Source organism: Felis catus, chromosome D4 (assembly GCF_018350175.1).
Source record: "Felis catus isolate Fca126 chromosome D4, F.catus_Fca126_mat1.0, whole genome shotgun sequence".
Taxonomy (NCBI): domain Eukaryota; kingdom Metazoa; phylum Chordata; class Mammalia; order Carnivora; family Felidae; genus Felis; species Felis catus.
The window spans coordinates 79,878,320-79,904,328 of record NC_058380.1 but is presented as its reverse complement, the minus strand read 5'-3'; the positions used below and the strand labels follow the sequence as shown (position 1 = coordinate 79,904,328).

Here is a 26,009-nt window from a genome sequence, read left to right as displayed (position 1 = left end):
TTTGTGAATGGCCCATTGATATCCTTAACCCTTTTTGAACTCCCCCCCCCTTTTTTTTTTTTTTAGCCATTGGATTGCCTTTTTCTTGTTTGTCCACACGTTCAGCCCACTTCTGCCAGATCCCAAAGCAAATTCAGATCATGGCACTTCCCGAAGCTCTCTCTAGAACATCCAAAGCTTAGCTTGTCACCTTGCTAGTGGCCCTGGTTTGCCTGTGGGCTGTACATCAAGTTCAACCCCAAACTCAGCTCCACTTTCTTTCTCTTCCGACCTCACCTTCCACTGCTTCCCTCCATCCACCTGAACTCCAGCCCCATAAACACAACCTTCTCTGTCCCCGGCTTTCTGCAATGCTGTTCCCTCCTCCTGGAAGGCTCGCCTCCCTATATCTGCATTCTACCTACTGCCACTTTCCCCGTGAAATTTATACTCTCTTCTCGATTCAGAGTCAGAGCTGCTTCTAAGTAATCACTGGTGCCATCATACTTTTCTGGTGGCATTTATTATTTCCTAATTTGTACTGTTTTGGCAACTCGCTTTAGGGGTGCCTGGGGGGCTCAGTCAGTTAAGTGACCGACTTTGGCTCAGGTCATGATCTCACAGTTCGTGGGTTCGAGCCCCGCATCGGGCTCTGTGAAGACAGCTTGGAGCCTGGAGTCTACTTCAGATTCTGTGTCTCCCTCTCTCTCTGCCCCTCCCCCTCTCTCTCTCTCTCTCTCTCTCTCTCTCTCAACTATTTTTTTTAAAAAACTCGCTTTGCATACCTTTTCCTTTACAAATGTACCTGCTCCTTCATTATGTTATTTTAACCTTCATTCATAGTCTGATTTTAACCTCATCCATGCAACAGCCTGAGATGGGGTGGTGTTAACAACTCCTTTGGACAGATGTGGAAACACGGCCCAAAGGGCTACTCGCTTACCCAAGATCCCATACTGGCCCAGAGGCAGAGCTGGATTTGAAGCCTGGACTCTCCCAATTCCACTTCTGGATCACTGCACCACACCCCTCATATTTGTATGTGTGCGTTGTGTCAAAGCCTGATTCCCCCTTGAGACTGTGCCCCCCCCCCCCCCGTGGCTCCCAGCTCTAGGTCCCCCCAGGGTGCACTCAATGAATATGTAATTCCTTGAAACTACAAGGACCGCAGGGTGCCAGGGACTGTGTAAATGTCAACTCTGATCTTCACAGCAACTCTATTCAGATAAGGAAACTCAGGGTCCCACGGCCAGCAATTAGTGGAGCTGGCCTTTCAGACCCAGAGGTAAGCTTCTACTTCCATAATCTCCGCTACTGGCATCCCGAAGGCAGAGCCAGCCAGCCGGAGAGATCAGAGCCCAAGGCGGGGAGGCAAAGGGCCAATGGTGGGCAACTTGACAGTGAACATGGAAGGCTGGGATGCAGATGCCCACTGACCACACCCACGATGTGCACACTGCCCCCAGACTCCACGGAGTGTCTGCAGAACGCGACGGTAGCAGGTCAGAGGAGGGCTGAGGGATGGGGTGGGGGGTTGTTTGCAAGTGTTCACCCCACCCCCACAGAGTGAGTCTGGATACGGACAAGTCTGCACCCCCCCTCCCCAGGGCAAGGACTCTAGGTGACTGGAGTCATGTCCAGTGCCTCAGTCAGCTATTCCTATGACCCTGTGTGTTGTCTTTCACGGTGTGCCATTTATTTAGACTTTGTGTGCCTGGTATGTATTCACGATTCTATCTTTGTGTTTCGTTCCTGTGCGTTGTGTTCGTGTGCCATGCGTCTGGTGTCGTGGGCCTGTTGTTTGTCTACCTTACGTGCATGTTCCGTTGTGTGTCCGTGCCGAGCACACTCTGTGTCTCTCCTTGTATCTGTGTCCAGTCTGTGTCTCTATTGTGTGCCCTGTGTACCGTGTGTCGGGAACTTGGGTCTGTGCTGCATGCGCTGTGGATCTACGTTATGCTTGTGCTGGTCTCCGGCCCGACTGTCCACGCGGCGAGCGCCGGCTGCTGCGTGTTTACGTGTGTGAATCCCGTCCGGCCGCCCCGGGCCTGCGTCCCCGCCTGCAGCCAGTGCGCGTCCGCACCTCTCCGCCGCGCGTCTGGGCCAGCGGGAGGTCTGCGCCCCGCGCGCTGCGTAGTGTGTTTCCTCCAGCGGCGCGGGGCGGTGCTTCCGCGTGTGCCCGCGGCGTGGCCGGGTCGCGGCGGGCTCCGCGTCCCCGTGCTGTCGCGCCGCGTGCCTGCGCCCGGCGCGCGGGGCGGCGGGGATGCGCGCGCGGGGGCCGGGGGCGCGCGGGGGCGGGGGCGGGCGCGGGCGGGAGGCGCTGCGGGGCCCCGCGGCCGCGGGCTCCAATGGCGAGGCCGGCGCGGCCCCCGCTAATTACATAAGCGGGACGTCAATAATTCGCGGGAAAACGCGAAAAAGATGGCGCCCCGCGCCCGGGGGGCCCCTTCCTGAGCGCCCCGGCCCCTCCCTCCCCCGCCTCCCCCCCCTCTTCCCCGCGGCGCCCCCGCCCCGCCCCGCCCCCGCCGAGACCCCGACCCCGGCCCCACGGGCGGACACTCGGCCGGGCAGCCGCGGGCCGCGCGCAGCCGCCTCCGCCGCCGATGCGCCTGGTGGCCAGACTCCAAGTGGGACCGGCCGACACGCAGGCTCGCGGTAAGCTCAGCGGGGACTCCCCGCCACACGCTTCGCTCCCGGCACACATCCCTCTTCTCGAAATCTCCCCGGACTGCGGCGGGCCGAGCGCCTCCGGGGGTCGGGGTGGGGGGGTTGGGGTCCCGGGGAGCCGCGCGCCTGGGGCTGGGACGGGGGCGAGCGGCGTCCGCGGGGCCGGGGAGCCCCGCCCGAGTCCCCGAGCCTTAGGGGGGCGTGAGTGACAGGTCGCTGCTCCCTAGCCCCAAATCTTGACTTTTCCCGTTCGGGGCGGGGGGTGGGGCGGGGTGGAGACCGACGGGGGCATTTGGGATTTTGCTCACGTCCGAAGTCAGGCTGCAGCAGGACTGGGACGGGGGAGGCTTGGCGTCGGAGCGACTGAAGAGAGGAGCGCTTGAACCCGAAGGGGGTACCTCTGCAAGGTTTTTTTTTTTTTTCCCCCCCTCCTGAACACCCTTTTTTAAAAAGCCAACGGCTGCCCTGGGAGAGGCCCCGGCGCATGAATCATCCTCGCTTCCTGCCCCCGCCCGGCCCCGCGCTCCGGGTGCCGCGGATTTGAACTGGACGCCGACGGGAACCCGCAAACAGGCATTTCTTTGCAGATGGGTTTGAATCAGCCAATCACAGCCCGCGGGGGCCCGCCCCGGGAGGATGGAGGCGCGGGGAGGGGGCCGCCACCCGGGGGCCCCCGCCCGGCCAGTGGGGGCGCGGCGACCGGGCCGGCTCCCAACGGCGCGAGGGGGGAGGAAGTGTCAGTTTGTGAACCTGCCGCGGCCCGGGGCCCAGGCCCCGCGGGCGGGGACTTCGCAGCGCCTGGGAGCCAGGTGGCAGGGAGAAGGCAGGGATTCAGATCGCTGACCCTGCCCAATGCCTGCGCTGCCCTGCTGTCCAGAAAAGGGCAGAATGGCCTGCCGTCCAGAAAAGGGCAGAATGGGTGTGTGGGGTGGAGGGGAACGTGGCCACACTATCCTCTGGGGGGCCAAGACCCCAACAGTGCCCTGCCTGCCCCATGGCCCCTGACATGCGCACGCATGTATTTCATTTCATATACACACTGACATACTGCTGCAGACATCATCAAGCCCAATCTCACGGGAGTGCACATGCACTCACACAGAAAAACACACAGAATTCTCTCCCTGTCTATAAATAATTGTAACACCAGGTGCCGGTGCCATGGCCGGGGGGAGGGGACCAGAGTAGGAGGTGCAAGGCTGTGTTTTGGCTCAGCAGGGAGTGTGTGGAAGGGCACTGAGCCAGGTGAGCCCAGAGAGGGGAGGAAGGGGCCTTGGGGAAGGCTTTCAATGCCAGCGGAAGACATGGGGGAGCCACAGAAGGTTTCTGGAAGGGAGCCTAAGAAAGGGAATTGGGGGCCCTGGGGAAGAGTCTGGTAGGAGACAGGAAAGCAGGGAGTGACCTGCACTGGGCACTGGTGTCTCATTCCCCTTCCTAGTACCCAGCATAAGTGAGCCTTCCGAACCAGTTACCGAATGAATGGATGAATGGCCCAAGCAAAAGAGGCCTGAACCAAAATGGGCTTGGAAGAGAGGGGCCAGATGCCAGAATTCACTAGGCTTGAAGTTGGCCGACTGTGGCAATTCACTGGTTGGAGAAGTCTAAAGATGCTCAGGTTCTGGGGACCATCAGTGGTACCATTAGCAGAAAGAAGAGAGCACTGGGGCAGTGGCACATGTCGTAGGATGGTGAGAGAGACAGGTGTGCAGAGAGTGACCAGCAATGACTTCACTGTGTGGAGCACATTTGCATCTGAGTAGAAGCATAGTGAGTTTAAATGTCCCAGAATTGGTTTTCATTAAATCACCCCATAATTGAGAACAGAAAGGGGGATTACAAAAGACACAGGTGGCCAGTCTATACCGGGTCACAAGCCAGCTAGGAATTTTCCTTCCTAGGTGACTTTCCTTGGGCCAGATCTCAGGGCAGGGGCAGAGAAGGGGGAGAGTGAAAACTTTCCGCTGCTCCCCTGGAGAAGACCCTCCACTCAGATAGCCCGTTTGCTTAAGGGAGAGAGCTTCAGGGTCCTAAGCCTGGGATTCAGGCCCCCTGGGTGCGGAGACCACTCTGTGGATGGTTGAGGGGTTCGTTTGTCTTTAGAAAGCAGCATGGTATGGGTGGGAAAGAGAGGTGGGGTTTAGAATCAGCCCACCTGGTTATGAATCTCGGCTCTGCCTCTGCCCCACTGGCCACTTTCCCTTGCCAAGCCTCAGTTTCTGTGTATAATGGGAGTAATAATGTCTCCCTCGCAGGGTTGTCATGAGGCTCCAGTGAGATAATAGAAGTGCCTGGCACATAGCCCGGGTTTCGTAAGTGGTAGTCTCCTTCCTTCCCCGGATGGACTTCTGGAGCAGGGGAGCGAGGAGTAAAAACCCTGTTCTCTTTCTCTTCCAGTGTCAGGGGAAGCTGATGGAGAATCGCGCTCTGGACCCAGGCGCTCGGGACTCCTATGGTGCCACCAGCCACCTCCCCAACAAGGGGGCTCTGGCAAAAGCCAAGAACAACTTCAAAGACCTGATGTCCAAGCTGACGGAGGGCCAGTATGTGCTGTGCCGCTGGACGGACGGACTGTATTACCTCGGGAAGATCAAGAGGGTAAACCTTTCCTCCCGGGCCCCAGTTCCGAGGCTCAGCCTCTCTGCTCATCCTCTGGCCTAGGCCTCCCTTCATCCCCCTCATCCTCCAAAGATGAACGTGGAAGGAGCCAGAGTCTGCTCTTGCAGGTGCCGTCCTTAGGGCCAACATCATCCAACCAGGTCTTTAGAAAAGAGCCCTGCGATCCTACAGAACAAAACAAAGGCAGGTTGGAGAGGATCTCAGATGACCACCTGGCCTGTGCTGTCCTCAGCATTTCCACCAAGTTGTGGTCCCCTGGGCCCCTGACCGTGCGGCTCCAGGGACTGGGCACGCACTACCAGGAACTGCTGTCCTCCTTCCCCTTCCAGCCCAGCTCTGCTTTCTGGAGCGCAAGGAGTGGGTGTAATCTCTCTGTCCTGCAGGGGCAGAAATGGCAGAGGAAGACCACGTCCCAGTGGCTTTTCCCCAGCCACTTTCTCACGTTACCCCTCCCTCTCCGTGCCCCAGGTCAGTAGTTCTAAGCAGAGCTGCCTGGTGACTTTTGAAGATAATTCCAAATACTGGGTCCTGTGGAAGGACATACAGCATGGTGAGTACTCCTAAGAGCTTGGGCCCCCTGCCCCGTCCCTGGCCCTCTCTCCTCCTCCACTTCCGTTTTGTCCTCCTGTCCTTCTCTCTTGCACTCTTGGCACCTGGCCTTGTCTCCCCACTCCCCACCAAGCCCACCTGAGAAGACGGTAAGGTGGCCGGTTGTGTTTTTACACGGAAAAGGGCTTCTGACATCTGTCATGCCCTTGATTACTCCCATGTCTCCCCCGTCACAAGGGAGGCAGGAAGGTGGAGAAGGTGGTTCGGGAAGGTGCCGGGAGAACTGGGATGGGTCTCGGGCCCGTGTCTGCTTTCTTGCTGTGCTTCACCCCCCGCTGCACGAAGCTGTGGGTCAGTCTGGGGCTAGGAACGGGGAGGGGTCCAGGCAATCCAGACGGGCACCTCTAGACGTGAGCACCGTGTGCCATACCCCCATGTGAGGAAACCTAGCAGAGGCAGCTCTAGCCTCGGTGGAAAGCCAGGAGAACAGAGATGGACTGGGCAGGGTGAAGATGATCATGCCTACGCGGGGCTGGACCAGCTTCGGGGGCGAAAGGGAGCTGGGCTGGGTGCCACCCCTGCACTTGGAGAGCTGACATCTTCCTGTCTTGCCACCGCTGTCCCTTCCCACGGACACGACAGACCTCGCTGAGCAGTCACGGCACTCTCATATTTCCAACGTGGAGCTCCAAGCGGAGGCTCAGTAGACCTCGGACCAAGTTTTAGCTCTGCTGCTGGCTAGCTGCGTGTCGTTGGGCAAGTGACGACACCTCTCTGAGCCTGTTTCTTCATCTGAACAATAAGGAGATGATGAAAATACTGGACTCCCAGGGTGGTTAAGTGAGACTCCACGTGAAACTCTTAGCCCAGTGCTCCGGAGTTACAGGGAGGCAGTCTCTAAAGAATTTGTTACTGTAAGAAATGATCTCAAGGAGCCTGCCAAGTAGAGGCCGCAGAACCCAGCCAGTTTGTAGAGATTCCAAACTGCCCTTTTCTCTAAGATGTTGTGGCTGATGTAGACTTGGAGGTTCTTCTCCAAGCTCCCCTCACCCTCAATTTATAATACAGAGATCCAAAGCAATGAGGAGCTCTTCTCCCAAGTTACCCTCTTATTGAAGACCCAGAGAGCCAACAGGTGAGAAAGACCCCTCAGCAGACATTGAGTAGAAGGTCCAGCACGTGCCAGGGACCACACGTGTGCCACCGCCCCTGGGGAACGGCTTGTCTCCCCCTCCAGACGACTGTGCCTCACCGGCAGGATGGGGCCCTGTCCTTGGCTGTGCCCAAGATGAGAGCACAAGGCTGAGCAAGCCGTAGTTATCGATTACTTAGGCTTGTTTATATCAGTGGCTTTACTTCCTGAAGCCAGTGCCGGCTTAGCGCAGCCCCTGCCTGGGGGCGTATTGTGGGATAAGAGGCAAGAGACTGCGTGTTCATGTTCAACAAACATGTCTTAACCATGTGTTATGTGCCACACACTTTATGAGGTCCTGGGGATATCGTGAGGAGCAGCTACCATTTCTGCCCTTAACAAAACTTGTAGTTGGCTGGGGGGAACCAGACAGAAACATGTTTCAAAATGTATTAATGTATTCAGGCAAACCTGTCACACATAAATACACTTATTCTTCAACAATAACCACCCCTCCCCCCAAAAAAAGCAGAGAAAAAAAGAGATGAGAAAGAACTTGTAGATTAGAAGCAGTTGAACACATTTGTGGGGCACCTGGGTGGTCAGTCAGTTAAGCATCCGACTTCAGCTCAGGTCACAATCTCACAGTTTGTGGGTTCGAACCCCGCTTCGGGCTCTGTGCTGACAGTTCTGTGCAGCTTCAGATTCTGGGTCTCCCTCTCTCTCCGCCCCTTCCCTGCTTGTGCTCTGTCGCTCAAAAATAAATAAATGTTAAAAAAAAAAGGTTAATAAAAAAAGCAGTTGAACATACTTGAACTTATTATATTTTTATATAAGAGACAGTTGGAAATGTGAATAGTCACCGAATTTGTTGGTGATAGTAAGAAACCGTTTTTAATTTTTAGGTGCAATAAAGGCACTGTAGTTATGTTTTTGTTTTTGTTTTTTTTTAATTTTTTTTTAACGTTTATTTATTTTTGAGACAGAGAGAGACAGAGCATGAACAGGGGAGGGGCAGAGAGAGAGGGAGACACAGAATCTGAAATAGGCTCCAGGCTCTGAGCTGTCAGCACAGAGCCTGACGCGGGGCTCGAACTCACGGACCGTGAGATCATGACCTGAGCCAAAGTCAGATGCTTAACCGACTGAGCCACCCAGGAGCCCCTGTTTTTGTTTTTTAAAAGAACATCCTAATCTTTCAGAGATACATACTGAAATATTTTCAGAAAATGATTAGGTATCTGGGAAGTGATTCAGAATAATACGGGAGGAGAAAGTGGGTGGGAATATAGGCAAAGCAAGACTGGCTATGAGTTCTTCATTATTGGTAAGAACATGGAGTTTCATTAGAACATTCTATTATTATTAACATAAAATTTTGTTTAACAAACAAGCTAAATTAGGCAGGAGAGGCAGCGTGATATGGTCAGAAAGAACAAAGGAGTTGACGTTAAAGAGCCATGGGTTTGAATCCGACATCTCCTACTTAACTTCTGGGACTTCTCAGAGCCTCAATTTCCCCACCTTTAGAATGGGCTAATGATAATAGGTACCTCAGAGTAGTTGAGATTCAGTGACTTGGCCCATGGGGCCCAGTGCCACGTCCAGTAGAGGCTCAGGAACTGGAGGGTGATTTTTTTAAACTCTTCTAAGTCCTGCGAGTGAGCAGAACCTGACCCCGAGGGCCTCCCTCTCTCCCTTTCAGCTGGCGTTCCAGGGGAGGAGCCCAAGTGCAACATCTGCCTGGGGAAGACCTCAGGGCCGCTGAATGAGATCCTCATCTGTGGGAAGTGTGGCTTGGGTGAGTGTGGTGAGCAGGGCACATGGGAGGCCCCCACCCGCACCGGCCCCAAATGGCATATGCCTCGCTACTGGGATCTTAGCCGGCTTCCCGTTTCTCTTGGAGCTCCAGAGTGACAGGGGGCCAGTCCATGGGAATCAGGGCCCAGGGAAGTGACCCCTGGCGGGAGCTGGGGCTCCAGGAAAGTGAGACAAGGTATGCACTTTGGAGCTCCCCCTAACCCAGTAGAGAGGAGGGTGGAGAGATGGGGCACAAAGGCTTAAGCCAGGTTGTCGTGCCTCTCCTACTGGGGCCCAGGCTGTCTTTTAGTCGCCTGCCTGGACGCCAATTTGGCTGCCTTGGTGAGCGTCGCCTGCCAGTGCCCTGGCAGCTGGCAGGCACCCGGCTCCTCCTAGCTGCTGCCACCCTCCCCAGCCCTGTGGCCTTTGGGCTGCCTGGCTTGGGGTCAGTGCTTCCCTGTGGGTGCTCAGCAGCCCCCTCTCTTCCTCAGGTTACCACCAGCAGTGCCACATCCCTATAGCAGGCAGTGCCGACCGGCCCCTGCTCACACCTTGGTTCTGCCGACGCTGCATCTTCGCCCTGGCTGTGCGGGTGAGCCCTCCCCCCTTGCAGCCCCTGCCTTTCCCCATGCCAGTCTGGGAGCCTGGACTCCCTGGGCCCCCACCTGACGGCAGGTCACAGAGCCTGCACTTTGGAGGCAGACAGCCCTCCTGCCACTGACCAGGGAGCGTTACGTCCTTGGCCGGGTTCCTTAGCCTCCCGGAGCCTGTTTCCTCAGTGGTAAAATGGATATGGGTTGGTGCCAGGGGTAGGTGGCCCCCAATAAATGGTGCTCTACTATCAAAAGACAAAATCCATGTAAGCAGCCACCCTCAGTACCTATTGGTTATTATTGTCACCTTTCTTGCAGCGTGCGACTACTAATACTGTTGTTAATAGAGATCTTTCTGGGATGGAGAGAGCATAGATTTGGGATCGATAAGAAAAAGCTTCTTGCGTTTCTGACAACGTTGGAATAATTGCGGGTCCCCGAGTCAGCGTTTCCCCCGTGCTGGCCGCACGCAGACCTGTGTGGCCGCGCCCCCCACCCCCCACCGGGACCCCGCCGCTGAGCCGGACCCTCATCTCCCCGCAGAAAGGCGGCGCACTGAAGAAGGGCGCCATCGCCAGGACGCTGCAGGCCGTGAAGATGGTGCTGTCCTACCAGCCGGAGGAGCTCGAGTGGGACTCGCCCCACCGCACCAACCAGCAGCAGTGCTACTGCTACTGCGGCGGGCCCGGAGAGTAAGGCCGCGGGGGCGGGGCCTCCGGGGGCGGGGAGGTGGGCGGGGGCTCCGCGGAGGGGCGGGGCCCGAGGGAGCGAGGCTGGAGCTCAGGCTGTGTGGCTCCAGGAAGGGAAGGAAGTGTGGAAGCGCGGCTAAGAGCCTAGCCCCAAGTGTCCAGATCCTCCCAGCCCGTTGGGGCTGTGTGCAGCCCTTGAGTGCAGCCCTCATCGCAGTTTTCCCGCTATACGGTGTGGTGGACGGCGCGATTAGATTAATTCACATAAAGGCTCATGCAGTGCCTGTTACTTGGAAAGCATTTAATAAATGTTAGCTGTTACTGCTGGCGCATGGAATTGAAGGTAAACCTTGCTCTTGTCCGAGCCAATGAAACAGGCTGCCGGTGAGGCATTAAAGTACTTTGGCCTGGAAGTGTGAAAGCAGGGGTAGGGGGTCACACGTCAGGGATGCTGTGGACGGGATTCTTGCCCTGACTGTAGGACAGGAGTCTTTGATTGATTCTTCCTTGCCAGCCTGGGCCTCCGTGTAGTCATGGGGGGTTGAGCCTGCTCTCTTGGCCTGACTGCACCAGACCTTGTGGCAGGAACCACAGAAGTGACAGATGGGGTCTCTGCCCTCAGGACATATCCGTATGGGATGCCCTAAAGTCCTGAATCTTAGACCCAAGCTCTGTTGACAACCAGTAGGTATCTGGAGGCTGGGCTTATCCAGCCTAGCAGGGTAGCAGGCCTAGCTAGGCTTATCCAGCCTAGCAGGCCAAGGGATTAATTACCTTGGCCCCATCAACTTCCCTGAGTGTGGGGAGGCCTATGGGATAACAGAGGAAGAAATGCTTATAGAGACCTTAACAGAATTGAGGCAGTGGTTCTCAGTGCATCTCCCGCCCGCCCCCCTGCAAAAGATTGAGTAGGTCTGGAGTGGGCCAAGGAATCCTCATATTTTAACCTGATGTTCACGGTCCATGGACCGCACCTGACAAGTTATGAATGAAGCATCGGTTGTCAGTGAGGAAATACCACTTTGCTCTTTGTTCATATTCAGTGCATAGTTGTTGAATGGCCATGACAGGGTAGATACAGTACTGGGTGAGAAAAACCAGACATGGCGCTGCCCATGGAGCTTACAGGAGCCATTATATTCCTGCCAAGTCTCTAGGGCAGACCTTCCCATTGCGGTAGTTTTTGAGAAGCTGTGTGTGGGGCCCAGTCCATAGATGGGGGCTCCAGCTGTGTCATGAGGAGGGCAGGCTTTGAAGTTAGGGAGGCCAGGGTTTGAATCACCATCCACCATTTGCTTCCTGAGTGACCTTGAGCAAGCCATTTAAGCTCTGAGTCTATAAAATTAGGGCAGTGGCCCATCTTTTACCAGAGGGTGAGATCAAACAATGTAGCATATGCCTGCTCCCTGGACCTCCCCCTGGCCCAGCCTAAGTGCTCGGTAACTGTGAGTTCTCTTCCTTTTCCCCCGGTGGAGTGCAAGTTTGTGTTGGGAGAGGTTGCGGAGGCTGATGCCTGGCTAGCAGTGTGGGCCTGGCTGACCCTGGCTCCTCTGGCTCTCCAGATGGTACCTGCGGATGCTGCAGTGTTACCGGTGCAGGCAGTGGTTCCACGAGGCCTGCACCCAGTGCCTCAATGAGCCCATGATGTTCGGAGACCGGTAGGTGCTAATCTGATCCACTTCAGCCTTGAGGGGACAGGGGACAGCGGTGGCGGTGGCTCTTTCAGACTGCCTGCCAGGCCCTACGCAGGTGGGGGTCTGTGAGGTGGGCGCCTGTCCATGGGAGGCAGCTCAGGGTGAGGGAGGCCTTCTCAGTAGAGGGCTGTGCCGGACCACAGCCCCAGTTGCCATTGACTTGTCGGGGACCTTAGACAAAGCCCCACCTCCCCTAAGCCTCAGTCCCTTCCTGAGTCTGGGTGGAGGGGGAGGGATGCAGGAGGCCCCGCCTCACCCCTACCCAGGCTACTAGAGGAGCCACTGGGAGCTGGATGATTGATCTGGCTTCTAATGAATGGGGCTAAGCTAACAGAAGGCTTCTGTGTGTCACACCAGATATTGCGTGTCTTGGTTGGTGTGTCAGGGTTGTGATTGCGTGTGTGTGCACGTGGGTATGCGTGTGTGTGTGTCTCAGAGGGGAAGAGGGTGCCCACTGCAGCCCAGCCTAGCTCAGCTGGCTCTGAACTCAGCCACACTCCGGGATAACGGCGTTTGGGAAAGAGTTTGGCACAGGGGAAGGTCGGGAAGTATCGTGTGGTCTGTGTCCTGCCCCGTCCTAGCCGCTGCCTCCTGCAGGGACCACTAGTCGTTGGAACGAGGACAGCACTCACTGTGGGAAGGCCGGTGGGGAGCAAGGGTGGGCGAGGGCTGGGCTAGGGTGGGGTGTCAGCCCCTGCCACCACAGGCCTCTCTCCACCTTCCCCCAGGTTCTACCTGTTCTTCTGCTCCGTGTGTAACCAGGGCCCGGAGTACATCGAGCGGCTGCCCCTGCGATGGTGAGACGGGGGGGCTCGCTCGGCCAGGCCCACCCCTGTCCCCTCCCAGCTGCTCCGCTCCCACCTCCCTCCGGGAACAATTCCATTTCCAGCCACCAGGTCCCAGCCTTGCCCCTGCCCTTCAGCCTGGGCCCCGGAGGCTCCGGCCCGGGCTGGGCAGGCTGCCGCCTCACCCCAGCCCCACCTACTCGCCCCCTTGCCCAGGGTGGATGTGGTTCACCTGGCCCTCTACAACCTGGGGGTGCAGAGCAAGAAGAAGTACTTTGACTTTGAGGAGATTCTGGCCTTTGTCAACCACCACTGGGAGCTCCTGCAGCTTGGCAAGGTATGCAGGGCCACGGGAAGGCAGAACAGCCAGAGTCCATTGCACAGTGGGCTTACTGAGGTCCAGAGAGGTGAGAGGTTTGCCCAGGGTCACACAGTGCAGGCCTGGTGTCGGGGTCTCTTGAGGACTCACCCTTCGGCAGCACCACCTGCCCGCAAGGGCTGTTGGCTGGGAGAAAGACCTAGAGCCTTGCAGCTGCCACATCCCCTGGTCCAAGCCTCTGAGCCCTTGCCCTGCGAGGGGCTTCCTTGACCCGGGTTTTGGCAGCGGGCGGATTGGGGCCACCCTGACTCAGCAGCAGGGGGCCGGGGGTGGATCTGGCTGCAACAGGGCTCCCTACAGAGATGTTGGACCTGCTCCAGATTACCTGGCTGTAGTGGAAAGTGAAGTGGGCCTGCCCTCTGCTGATCTTACTCTGAATAGCAGAAGTGGTCAGCGGGAGCCTGCGAGCCTGGGAGCTGGGCAGTAAAGTAACAAACCACAGACTTTCAGGAGGTCAGAGGTGGCCAGCACAGCTTTGGAGCTGAGCCAGGATTGGAGCCAGGGCGTCCCAACCTCTCTCATGGTGGGGCCATGCCCGCTTTTCCCTAACGGCAGCCTTAAGAGTCCTCTCTACCAATCCAGAGTGGGGCATATTCTCTACTGACTGCCAGAAATCTTTCTTTGATGAGACAGGAATTTACCAAAAACAATTTTTTTAAAAAGGACGACCCTTTATGCTTTGCAAAAGCTTTTCATATAACAGCATCTTCATTTATGGTGTTTGATAATTTATAAAAGCCATACGTGTTGTAAAGCCTTAAAAGACAGATAGGGCTGGTATTTTTAATAACTTTTTTCTGATATATAAAAAGAACATACATGTTCCTGATAGAAAAATTGTTAAATGCCAAAAAGCATAAGGAAGTAGACTTTCAAACGTCACCTACCCATCACACCACACAGAAACAACTGCTACTAATGTATTCCATCCTTTCTTCTGTGTCTGTTTTTCCTTTTTCCTTGGCTTAGGTTATACAGTAAGTAAAATTTTAAATCATCTTTTTTTTTCAATTCATATTATATCATAAATATGTTTCCATATTCCAGAAAGAGTTTTCAGCAACATTTTTAATGGTTTCCTTGGTTTCTAGCATGGTTTACTTAGTGCTTTCCTTCCTGTTGGGCAGGTAGTTTCTTGTCCACGTTTCATATTTGGCCGTCATTAGGAACGACGCTGCAGTGACCACTTTTGTACTTAAAGCTTTGTGTTTCACGTTAGATCTCTGTGATAGATCCCATGGCGTGGCATTACTGGGTCAAGGGCATGGGCATTTTTAAAGCTCCTGATACATCTAGGCCGGGAGTTACTCTCCCCATTTCCAGAGGGAGAAGTGAGCTCAGAGAGGTGAAAAGATTTGGAATCCTGGAGGAAGTCAGGGTCCTCACCCGGAGATTGCAGGGAGGGGACAGGGGCCCCCATGTGCCTGGGTCTGACTATCCTGCTGGCTGCTCTCCCTCAGCTCACCAGCACCCCCGTGACGGACCGAGGACCGCATCTCCTCAATGCGCTCAACAGTTACAAAAGCCGGTGCGTGCAGGGAAGGGAGCGCGTGCATGGGCCCTCCCCCCCCCCCCCCCCCCCCCGACAGGTGGGATTGGGTGTAAAGCATCTTCCGGCCTCGTGGTCTTTGCTCAGCCTGTGCTCCAGCCTGGGTGTCCTGCCCCTTCTCTTTGACTAGATGAGTCCCACCCATTCTTCAAGATCCAGGGAGCACTCCACCTCCTTTGTGATGCCTCCCCTGAGCACTCCAGTGACCTGATGCATTTTGGCCCTGGGCTCGGCTCCACAGGGGGTACACCCCTGATCTCTGAGGGCCCGTCCTGCTCTGGCCATCTGTGGTTCTGGGCCAGGCACTGAAGGTTCCATTCATCGTCTCTTGGGTGGGCCACAGCCTCCTAGCTTGTCCCCAGCACCATGTTTTCCCCTCCAGACTTCTGACTCCTCAGAACCTACATCTGGCACATCCCTTGCTACTCCTGCACAGAATGCCCAGGCTCCTGAGCACGGCATTCAAGGCCTCTTATGATGAGACTCTGCCCACTCCTTCTGCCACTGATTCTTTGCTTTATTCTGGGTGTCAGCCATTCTGAATGCACTGCTCTCCCACTCAGTGCTTTTGCTCAGATCCCTCTGTTTGACTAGGATGCTCTTCCATCCATTTCACTCATTTGTTCCGTGAACAACTTTATTTTATGTTTTTTAAACGTTTATTTGTTTTTGAGAGAGGGAGAGAGGGAGAGAAGGAGGGGCAGAGAAAGAGGCAGAGAGAGAACCCCAAGCAGCCTCCACACTCAGCACAGAGCCCTACTCAGGGCTCGAACTCATGAACCGTGAGATGACAACCTGAGCCGAAACCAAGAGCTGGACCCTCAACCGACTGAGCCCCCCAGCCGCCCCCGGGAATAACTGTTTATTGAACTGCTACTCTGCGTCAGCCCTTTGTGGATGCTGAGGACACAGGGAGGAATAGGACATGGTCCCTGCTTCTGTGAAACCTCTCCAGACATCGCTAGACAGAATTAGCCACTTTATTTTCCTTCTGCCTTCTCACTATTCTTGAGTAGTGGGGCTTCCTGCCCTCCCTGTAGATAGTCTCTTGAGGGGGAGGACTGTCTGAGTCACCTCTTCACCTCATGGCAGCTCGGCTAGTGTTGGAAGGATGAGGGAAGTACCTGGAGGTGTTTCCAGTCTCCCTGGGGAGACCAGAGAACAGAATGGTGCAGGATCCAGTGTCTTGGCCATAGCAGTTCCACTGAAAGCTGGAACTTCCGATAGAAGGTGACCTTGGGGCTGGCTGAGGGAGAGGAGGAGCAGCAGGAACCACAGACATGCAAGAGGAAGGATGGGGGGGGACCACCAGCCACATCCCCAGCCACCACCTGGGACCCCTGGTCCCACAGGCCTTGAGGAATCAGCATCTCCATGGGCAACTCTGGATTTCAGTTCTGGGTCCAGGGAGACAGAGAGTAATTTTAATGCTTGACTCTCCTCCCCAGGAGGATGGACCGACAGACTCCAGAGCTTTCTCCTCCCCCTGTCCACCCCCTCCCCCCAGGTTCCTCTGTGGCAAGGAGATCAAGAAGAAGAAATGCATCTTCCGCCTGCGCATCCGGGTCCCGCCCAACCCGCCAGGGAAGCTGCTGCCCGACAAGGGCCTGGTGCCCACTGAGAGCGTGGCCTCCTCTGAGCTGCGTAAGAGAGGAAAGAGCAAGCCTGGGTCAGTGCCTGGGGACCGAGCTCGGGGTCTCCGCTCCTCCCGGCTCCAGCCCCAGCCTATGTGCTGTGCGGTGGGCCCAGAGACCACAGTGACATCCAAGCGAGCAGGGAAGAACTCCACCTGGTTAGGCCCAGCTGGAGGCACCCTGGGAGGGCCAGTCAGCGGCTGGACTTGATCCCCCATCTGGGATTTCTTCCACCGCGGCCCCTGTTGCCTTGCTTGGAGGGAAAGGCAGATCGTGAGGCCCCGTCTTGCCGGGTTAGAGCTGAGGCAGAGAGGGAAGAGGAAGCGAGAGTGTGTACGGGGTCCCTAGCTCTCCTGGCCAAGCTGAGCCCCTCATCCTGGGCGCCCAGGGCAGAACATCCTTCCCTCTTTTCTGCCCACCACACCCCCCTCCGCACCCTCCTACACCTGCTGCCTGGAGGATGTGCCCTCCCCAGACGGCCCTGTGAAGGAGCGCCTGTCCCTACCCGCCCTGCTGTGACCCCAGCCCTGCCTCTCCTTCCTCCGGGCCTTCAGGCTCTGACCCAGCCACCCTCTCCCCTTTCTGTCTCCACAGTTTGTTGCCTCACGAATTCCAGCAGCAGAAAAGGCGAGTTTATAGAAGAAAAAGATCAAAGTTTTTGCTGGAAGATGCTATTCCCAGTGTTAGTTTCTTGTTTTCTTGCTCTCCACGTTCACACACAGGGTCAGCACATTAATTAGGGATTCCTATGCAGGAAACTAAGCACCCAGGCCCCAGGGACTCTCCCACATCCCTTAAAGGAGAAGCCAGTTCCTTCTGCAGCAAAACAAGCAAAAACCAGGCACTTTGAGACCACCACTTTCTCTCCCTACACTCTCCCACGACTGCTTTCTCTCCCCAAACTCTCCTGAGAAGCCAAAGGGGGCGGGGCAGGGTAGGTAATATCCTCACCTCCACAGTCCAGTGGGGACACTGAGTGCCAGGGAGGGACAGTGGCTTTCCTGAGGTCACACCTCAGCCAGTGGCAGAGCCCAGCCAGACCCAGGGCTCCGGAGCAGTCTTCCCTTGGCCCCGCATCCTTGCTGCAGCCCTCCCTGGAGGACGAATACTAGCGATGCTCACACCTCCCTGTCACCTGACAGCGAGCAAGTTGCTTTTACAGCCAACATCTCATTCTTCTGTGCTTCCCAACACCTCTACCAGGGAAGCACGGCAGGTGTCGCTGGCCACCTTTTGCGGTTCAGGTAACTGCGGCCCAGAGTTGGGAAGGCCATGTGCTCAGCTAGGGACAGGGCTAGAACCGGTCTGATGTGGCTCCCTGGTCAGACAGAATAAAGAGCGAGTGACGAGTCTAACCTTCGGGAGGCCCAGCCCTCAGAAACCCTGTGTGGCCCTCAGCAGAGAGAGGGTGCTGTGGGGGGCGGGTCTGATGCTCACTGACCCATCCTCCTGCTCCTTCCTGTGTTCACAGAGTGACTTTACCTCAGCCTGGAGCACCAACCACCACCTGGCCAGCATATTTGACTTCTCGCTGGACGAAATTCAGAGTTTGAAAAGGTACCAACGAGGGACCCGGCAGAGAGGGCTGTTCTGGAGCGTGGGGTAGAGGCAAGCAGTGAGACCTCCATTCCCTGGCAATGAAGGAAGGCTCTGGAAGGGGCAAATGAGAGAGCCTTTTGAGGGAGTGGAAGGTCCCTTGGGTCATTCTAGTTAAAAGTGTCCACGCTGCATGAGGCCTACTGACTAGGCTGCCTGACGGGTCTTCCCATGATAGAACTTTCAGCACAACATCCTCCTGCTGTAGGTGTGCGGGGCTCCCAGGGACAGCTCCCCAGAGCAGGGTCAAAGGCCGCCTCGCCTGGGCCCTCCCTACCTGTCCAGCCCCTGTCTTGCTTGTCCCTGCTCTCACACCATATACCAGAATTGCTTTGGCCACCCTGCATTCCCGTTCCTCCAGGGAGCCTTCCCTGGCCCTCCCCAGGCTGTGTCAGGTGCTCCTGTCTGTGTATCCCCACAGCTCCTCATGCTCAGTACACCCATGGGGAGGGGACACACAGCCCACTGTTCTGTTTCTGGAAGTGTCAAAGGCCAGCTGGTGCTTCCTGAAAGAGAGGAAGGGGTTCAGTCAGGCCTGAGCTGCGGCCCCTACGTACCAACTACTGACTGCGGCGTCAGGGTCCTCCAGCCTCTCTGCACCTCCCACCTGTTTCCGCGTGGTTGTTAGGAGGCTCGAACGGGTGCTGGAAATGAAAGCCCTTTGGGTCTATATAGCACCCAGGTGGCGGTGGCCAGGCTCCTTAGTGCACCTCTCGCCACGGGGGCGGGTGTGGGGGGAGGCTTCCTCTAGTCCCGAGGCTCCTCGGGCTCTGGAGGCTGCTGCGTAGGAGATGTACAGGCCGAGGAGCAGCCCCTGCAGGCACGGTGGAGGGAAGGCGGGCCTTCGCTGGGCCGGGGGAAGGGGGCGGCGCTCAGGGCCGACTGGAGGGTCCCAACGGGTGCCGAGGGCCGGCGGCAGGCTCACCCTCTCCCCCCTCGCAGCGCCAGTTCGGGCCAGACCTTCTTCTCCGACGTGGACTCCACGGACGCCGCCAGCACCTCCGGTTCAGCTTCCACCAGCCTCTCCTATGACTCCAGGTGAGCTTCCCGCAGGATGGACCCTGTCCGTCGTCCCCCCGCCGCTTCGCCTCCCCCTGGTGCCGTGTGGCCCACTCTGTGCTGGGGTGTCAAGCTCGGGGCCCGGGACCATCTGGTTCTGATGTGGGCCTTCAGGTGGCTCTTCATCAGCTGCAGGTTATGGGACACTTGTTGCCAAGCAGTTTCGGTTCTAGGGCTCTACCTGCCATGATTTTGCCCGTCTCTACCCCTGACTACAGGGTCCCCTGCTTCCTGGCTGTCTAAATCTGGTGTCTGTCTTCTGGGTCACTAAGGAAAAGAGCCACTGATTTGGAAGCCTGAGGGAAGGGAAGATGGCATCCTGCAGGGTCTGGGGTCTGGGAGAAGGGACAGAAGCGCCTGGGGACCTAGCCAAGGGTGCAGCCTGTGTGGCAGCAGCTGGTGCTCGGCAGCACGGGAGGCTCCTGTGACTGTATGTGAGGACTCTTGTGTCTTGGCGTCTATCAGAGCATCTCTAGTTGTCGGTCTCCTTTGCTGCCTCTGGATTTGTAGTTATTTCCTCTCGTTTCTTTGGTTCTCACAAGCTCCCCGGGGCTTGGCTTCTAAGCATCTGTGAATACATGCCTCTTCTTCTGTGTGTTTCCCCACCACCTCTCTCTGTCTCTTCGTCTGTGTGTGTGTGTGTCGCCCACGTACATCTGTCTGTCTGCAATCCAAGACTCTGGGTACGAGGCCCGTCAGGCCCTCCCTCCCATCCCCCACCCCCTCCGACTCCCCAGGGAAGGGCCTCCGCGGTGCAGGTGCAGGCGAGGCCTCCGCGCGGCACTCGGGAGGCGCAGGGTGGCGCCCCTCCACCTGTGCGTGCAGTGCTGAGGTCCTACGTGGAGAGTGTGCACTTTTAGAGCCGGACACACCCGGGTTTGAATGCCTGGCTCAGCCACTCGCCCGCTGGTGGCTTCTCCTGTTCGGCCTCCTTGGGACCGTGGTGGGGACCGTGGTGAGGACGGTGGTGAGATGCTGCAGCCCCCCGGGGCCCGGCCCAGTGCCTGGCGCCCGGGAGGGGCCTCAGGGAGAGGGGCTGGTCAGCATCGTTCCACCCCCTTCCCGCCGTCTTCCTCCCCCCACCCTGACGCAGACGGACAGTGGGCAGCCGCAAGAGGAAGCTGGCGGCCAAAGCGTACGTGCCCCTGCGGGCAAAACGGCGGGCAGCCGAGCCGGGTGGACGCTGCCCCTCAGACAGCAGCGCGGAGGGGGCTTTGGGCCCCGAGCGGCCGGACGAGGGCGTCGACAGCCACACCTTCGAGAGCATCAGTGAGGATGACTCATCCCTGTCCCACCTGAAGTCCTCCATCACCAACTACTTTGGCGCGGCCGGGCGGCTAGCCTGTGGGGAGAAGTACCAGGTGCTGGCCAGGAGGGTCACGCCCGAGGGCAAGGTCCAGTACCTGGTGGAGTGGGAAGGGACCACCCCTTACTGACGAGCCCCAGGGGACGCCGGCAGCCCGTTCTCTCCAGGCCCGGGCGGGGGAGGAAAGCAAGACAGCTGCGAGTGCCTGTGGCCGAAAGGCCCTCCCGCCTGCCTGCCAGGCCCAGGCCGGCGCCTCTCTGCGTGCCTGTTCTGCTCTTGGGCCTCGTCAGGCTCGCCACCCCTTTGCCTGTGTGTCTAAGGTCCCACTGGCTGTCACTCAGTGTCTTCACACTCTCCCTCCAACCGTTTACCTGTAACTGAATGTGTGTCCCCGTGGCGCTAGGACCCTTCTCCCTGAGGCCCGAGTCTTTCTCTTCGTCCCATCATGTCCCTTTACCTCTCTCCTACCCCGTTTTGGGGGAGGGGGGTGTGTTTACACACCTACGCGCGCATGGCTGTCCCCGTACCGGATGTCCTTCACAGCTGACCCGCGGGCAGCCGGTCGTCCCAGGGACCACGGTGTGCGAACGGGAACCTTCGAGCATGGCTGAAGGTGAAGAGGACGCCCCTCCGAGCTTTTCCCTCCCCCCTCTGCTGCCCCTCCCTGCTGTGAGAGTGGGAGGCTGCCTCTGCCAGTGAGGCAGAGTCCCCGGGGCTCTCGGGATCCCAGGAGCCAAGAGGCTGGGTCTCTGCCTCAAGGCACCAACACCAGAGCCCGGTGGTTAGTACCGCTGCAGGTGTCGGCTTCCGAGGTCCCAGAGCTGGTCCTTTCTCTGGCCCCGCCCCCTCATCGTTGACCAGGTCCTGGCCTCAAAAACTTGCGGGACAGGAAGGGGGAGGAAAGGAGACCTCAGGCTGTCTCCTGTGCCTCCCACCCCCAGACCCACCTCACACCCAGCGGAGCGATACCCACTCTCACAGAAGCTGCCATCCACACGTGCGCTTTCACCCTCGCGGCCTACCCACCACCCGCACGCACACACGCGCACCCCGCTCCCTCCGGTGCCAGCCTGGCTCCTGCCCTCTGCTCTCCCGTGGCCCTCTTCAGGGGCCCTGTGCTGCAACTAAATGTGAAAGTCCAGCTCCGGCCCCTTCGTCCTGCCCATGAACCAGCTAGGACCCCACAGGGAGGCGTGGAGGGCGCACACCCTCTTCCTCACCCCCTGCCGCACCCTGAGACTGACAATCACTTTTTGGGACAGGTTGGGACTTTTAAAAGGCTTGTGTTGTTCAGTCCCCCCAAAGGGAAGCCTTTGTCAGCGGGGGTATAAGTAGAATTCTTAGAACTGACATTACAACTCATACCATCTGGAGGGAAACCAAAAATGAGAAGGGGAGGGGACCCCTCATTTTTGCTGCTTCCAGAGATATTAGAAACTGACCCACTTGATTGGAAAGTAGGAAGAAGTGCCTTGACTAGGGCAGGGGGTGGGCCAGATGGGGACCAGCCTTGCCAACTGCCACCGTGGCCTCCAGCCTGGCTGAGTTCTGCAGGCTGCCAGCTGCAAGGCAAAAGTGGGTGAACGAAGGGGCGGCAGTGGGGGCAGCAGGCCTGGGGAGCTGGTTTTTCCGTGGCTGTGCCCAGCCCTCCCCAGCTGTGCGCATCATGGAGTCCCTGAGATTGTTCAGACGCCCCTTGCCTTAAACCTCAGCTCCTACAGTGCCTTTCACGTGGGACCTCACCTCCGGCATGTGGCCCACCCACTCCCCTCTGCTTCCCCAGCAGGACCCAGGCAGGGAACAGCTGGGGTTGGGCCCAGTTCTCTCCCTTCTCAGCCCCACATCTGCTGCCACGGAAGCCCCCCCCGCTGGGGCCAGATGGAAGGGGAGCCGAGAAGCCAGCCCCAGCCTAGCAGGGGTGTGGGACCCGGCATCCAGTCTGTGGCTTCCTGCCTGGCTTCGGCTTTCTAGGCTTCTGGGAAAGCACTGGATGAGCAAGGCCTGCCACAGTGCACCTGTACCTTCTCTACTCAAGCTCCAGAGAGGCTCTGGGCCGGAAGAGGGGAGGAGGTGTCTTCCTCACTTGGGAAGTCAGTGTAAGGCCTGGGAAGGCCACCCTGGCTCCACACCCCAGCATTTCATTCATAGCAGATAATAGCTGCATTACTGCCAACTGACCTTATAATAACCCTGTGCACCTTTGAAAAGATTTATGGTTTTGAATTGCTGCTTTTAATAACATTTGTTATATTAAAGTTATAATTAATATGTGTGATTTATAATTTAAAAGCTCCCTTTGAAAAGTTAACTATCTTCTCCCTGGTGAATGAACCGGCTGTCAGCCGTTGGGTACCAGGAGGAATGGTCTGGTTTCTGGTCTTGGTTTCCTGGAAACTGAGGAGGCAGGACAGGACTCCATCTGGCCACCTGCCACTCCTACTCCTCCCTCCCACATTCTCCCCACAATATTCTCACCTTTACCACCAACAGGATGTGGAACTTTTTTTCTACTGTGAGTACCTGATCCATGGGGGCAAAAAACAGCTGAGGGCCATGAAGTAAAAGATGGGGAATGACCTCAAACTGACCTTATTAAAATAGTTAATGTACAGCCGCTCTAAAACTACTTAATGCACGCGGTCACACAATCCGAGAAATCTGGTGTTTATGGCCTATGCCACTCCAAGCAGGTGCCTTTGCTTTCCTCACCCTCCAGATGCCAGCTATAGTCCCTGCCGAGTTTAGCTCCCAGGTGTTTGGAGGAAACCCTTCTACATATACGTGTGATGTGATGGGTTATTACTTTAAACTTGTCTAAATTTGGGACAGTTAGAAGAGAGAAAAATAGGCATGAAGGGATAAAAAAAATCAGCTATAGGGAGGTTCAGGTCATTGGTTCAAATGGATTCTGTAATTGCAGGGACAAAGTGTAGCCTGTTAATCACCCTGAATGTTCATGTCTGCACTTAAAAAAATTCATTAACCGTCGCTCCCACTTGTTTCTACCATGGTTTCTGGTTCAGCCTTTTAGCTGCCCTTGGAACAAAAGCACAGCTGAAGCCAGGGTGTAAGGGGGTGGGATTATTCTTTGGGCTGCCAGCAATGTGATGGAATGAAAAGTGAATGGTCTGAGGGGTCAAGAGACCTGGGTTCTAGTCCAAGTTCCAAAGTGAACAGCTATATAGACCTCCTGAAAACAATGGTCCTGCCCAGGCTGGAGAGTGCCTGGTCCTTCATAGTCTAGATTAGTGATTACAAATTTACAACAAATACTTACTTTGGAATTTAGGAGCAAGAAATTAGAATTCTCAGAAATTCTCTAAATCACAAGTTATTCTTGAAATACTTGAAACATTTCCCCCCCCCATTATCATAGATATCTGAAAAAAATTTAACAGGAATATTAAGCTTAGCAGTAACTACAAAGAACTGTAGCCTATAGGGAATATTTAAACACTGGAAACCTCCAGGGAACATTACTGGCTAGTATTCAAGTAACATTCAAATATCCTAGCAAGGTTAAGAATACATGGAATCATGTGTCAAAATTGCTAAATTAAAATTTATTTTGCTTCCAAAGCTTATTTCTTCAAACAAAGCTCATAGGATTTGTATAAAGTATATTATGTGTATTAACTTATTTGTACAAATAACTGTTTGCAGCAGATAGGGCTCGACAGACACACCTGGGACATGGCAACAATCGCAAGCAAGACTCATTGGTTGGTAACCATTTCTCTCCTGCCCTGGGTCCCTCCACCCTCAACTCCGTGTGTTGGTATTTCTTGCTCTGTTTTGATAAAGATAGATTCCTTCAAACCAGTTAACATCTTTATGCTTTTAAGCGTTAGTATTCACAGATAATTTTAGTATTGTTTTTCATTTCCTCAAGTGATTTTTCTGGGGATTCTGGATTCAAAAAACATACCTTTCCTGAGAAATGCTGGGAAGGAATTCCTGCATGGAGCCACTCATCTAGGTCCTATCCCAGGTCCACAGGATGACTCAGGGGGCAGGGTGGGGGGCAGTGTGGTCTACGGTAAGCTGGGAGTCACGCAGACCTGCAGAATCACTGAACTCCTCTAGTCCTGTGCCCTGATGTGCAGAACAAAGATACTGTCACCAGGCTCTGGATCTGTGGGGACAAGTAAACACTGCAGTACATTTTCAAGTGCCAGACCGATTACTGTATACATGTTTTCAGAACGACTCACCCTTCCTTTAGAGTTGGCTACAGTAGGCTCTCTGGGCGCTTGGCCTACAAAAGGGTATGTCCAACCTCTGAAAGAGGCAGTAAGAGCATCAGATCTAGAATCAGACTTGGGTTCAGAGTCTAGCTCTGCCACTTATGTTAGGTGTCATGCTCCCTGATCTCAGGATTCTTCTGCAGGCTGCGGAGAACACTGAGTTAAAACCAGCAGAGAGCTGGTATTTTGTTCTCTCCCATTTCCTGTAGGTTAACTATGACACTGAGGCAAAGGAAGTCCACCAAGAAAGCTTTCTGTGCACAGTCAGCATCGAAAATGACCCAATGAAGGCCAGAGAGAAAAATCTCCTTTGGAATTAGTCCCACTTTAGGAAAATTCAAGGAAAAGCAGCTGGATTTTGCCAGTTCCATAAGTTAGAAAGTAACTGGGCTATAGAGAAAGCTTTATTCAAATCCTTGAAACATCAATTTGGGAAATATTTGCCAAACCCTGTGCAAGAGATCAAATTGATTCAGACATACTCTTGACCTCGAGCAGCTCACAATCTAGAAATAGGAGGCTGGCTGTAATGCACAAGGATAATAGGAACACTGAGGCCGGAGAGATTCCTTCCAACCCAGAGGGAGCCTGCCTTGTAAAGGAGCAGCCAGATTTCCCAGGCGTTCGTGGAAAAGGGCACTCCAGGCGGAGGGGATGTCCGGAACGCAGGAATAACTTCACATAGCATACTGGAACCATCCACTTGCCACAGTGGGCAAGGAGAGGTGGGCAGCGGAGATGGGAAAAGCGAGTTGAGGCAAGGTTATGAAGGGCCTTGAAAGGCAGACCAACAGACTGGGCTCTAACCTGAAAGCAACAGAGGCAGTCCGTCTGGGGTCCCCAAAGCGTTTTCAGCAGGGTTTACTTCACACCAGATTTTGCTGTGTATCAGAAACATCTGTTGTAGGGGGCACCTGGGTGGCTCAGTCGGTTAAGCATCCGACTTCAGCTCAGGTCATGATCTCGTGGTCCAGGAGTTCAAGCCCCGCATCGGGCTCTGTGCTGACAGCTCAGAGCCTGGACCCTGCTTCGGATTCTGTGTCTCCCTCTCCCTCTGTCCCCTCCCCCGTCACGCTCTGTCTCTCTCTCTCTCTCACTCAAAAATAAACATTTAAAAAAATTAAAAAAAAAGAAACATCTGTTGTAAAAAGGGACATCACCAGTATCATTGTCTTTGTCCTTCTCCTGAGGTAGCCCTCCAAAATCCCTACTGGCTATCAAAAAAGGATCCTCCGGAGCTTTGGAAGGGCCTCGGCCTTAAGTCCCTACAAGGTGTTCCCAAAGGGCCCTGGGAGAGCCTCCATTTTATATTTGGAGGAACTAAGGTTCAAGAAGCACAGTAGGTGTCAGAACTCGAGGCTGGCAATAGCTCTGCACATATCCTTCCCTCTGGGAAGACCCAGGATACCAAAGAGGCCTGTGGACCCCACAGTCTCCCCAGAGTGGGGTTACCTTGTGACAGATTCCGGGAGGGAACCTAGGTCAAATCTTTCTCCTCACCCTAAAGGGGTGCTGCCTCCCCTGCCCTCTTTCACCTGACACCCGGGAGCAGGCATAGCAGAGTACCAGACACACGGTGAGCGGTCTTGGCTTTACCGTTCTTCACATGCCACCCCCTTGCCGGACCTCAGTGCAGTTCAGTTTCCTTTGGTAATCTATAAAATGGAGACTGGCTTAGACCCCTGGTTTACCAGCTTTTATCAAAGAAAACTCAAAAAAACTTATAAGGGAGTTC

At 55.8% G+C, this 26,009-nt stretch overlaps 1 protein-coding gene and 1 long non-coding RNA gene across 5 annotated transcripts; one reads left to right on the top strand and one right to left on the bottom strand.

Annotated features, from left to right (window-relative positions):
* Positions 1–1,227: 1,227 nt before the first annotated feature.
* On the top strand, positions 1,228–22,295 carry PHF19 (PHD finger protein 19). Of its 4 annotated transcripts, XM_023242654.2 has the most exons (16): positions 2,524–2,634; positions 3,100–3,219; positions 5,041–5,241; positions 5,731–5,812; positions 8,649–8,744; positions 9,235–9,335; positions 9,880–10,028; positions 11,588–11,683; positions 12,448–12,516; positions 12,721–12,841; positions 14,344–14,411; positions 15,940–16,101; positions 16,661–16,748; positions 17,538–17,623; positions 18,605–18,700; positions 19,815–22,295. In XM_023242654.2, exons 3-16 carry the CDS (start codon positions 5,056–5,058, stop codon positions 20,155–20,157), a joined length of 1,743 nt encoding a protein of 580 aa, XP_023098422.1. In that variant the 5' UTR covers positions 2,524–2,634; positions 3,100–3,219; positions 5,041–5,055; the 3' UTR covers positions 20,158–22,295. The 4 variants fall into 4 exon arrangements, with proteins under 4 accessions (XP_019671996.1, XP_023098421.1, XP_023098422.1 ...); XM_019816437.2 differs by lacking the exons at positions 2,524–2,634; positions 3,100–3,219 and adding an exon at positions 1,228–1,481; XM_023242653.2 differs by lacking the exon at positions 3,100–3,219 and having other exon boundaries at positions 2,485–2,634.
* LOC123381744 lies at positions 16,100–19,422 on the bottom strand. Its single transcript, XR_006589107.1, has 3 exons — positions 18,588–19,422; positions 18,220–18,306; positions 16,100–17,716 (listed from the first exon to the last, which is right to left on the bottom strand). It is a non-coding gene; the product is annotated as an uncharacterized LOC123381744 (long non-coding RNA).
* Positions 22,296–26,009: the final 3,714 nt, after the last annotated feature.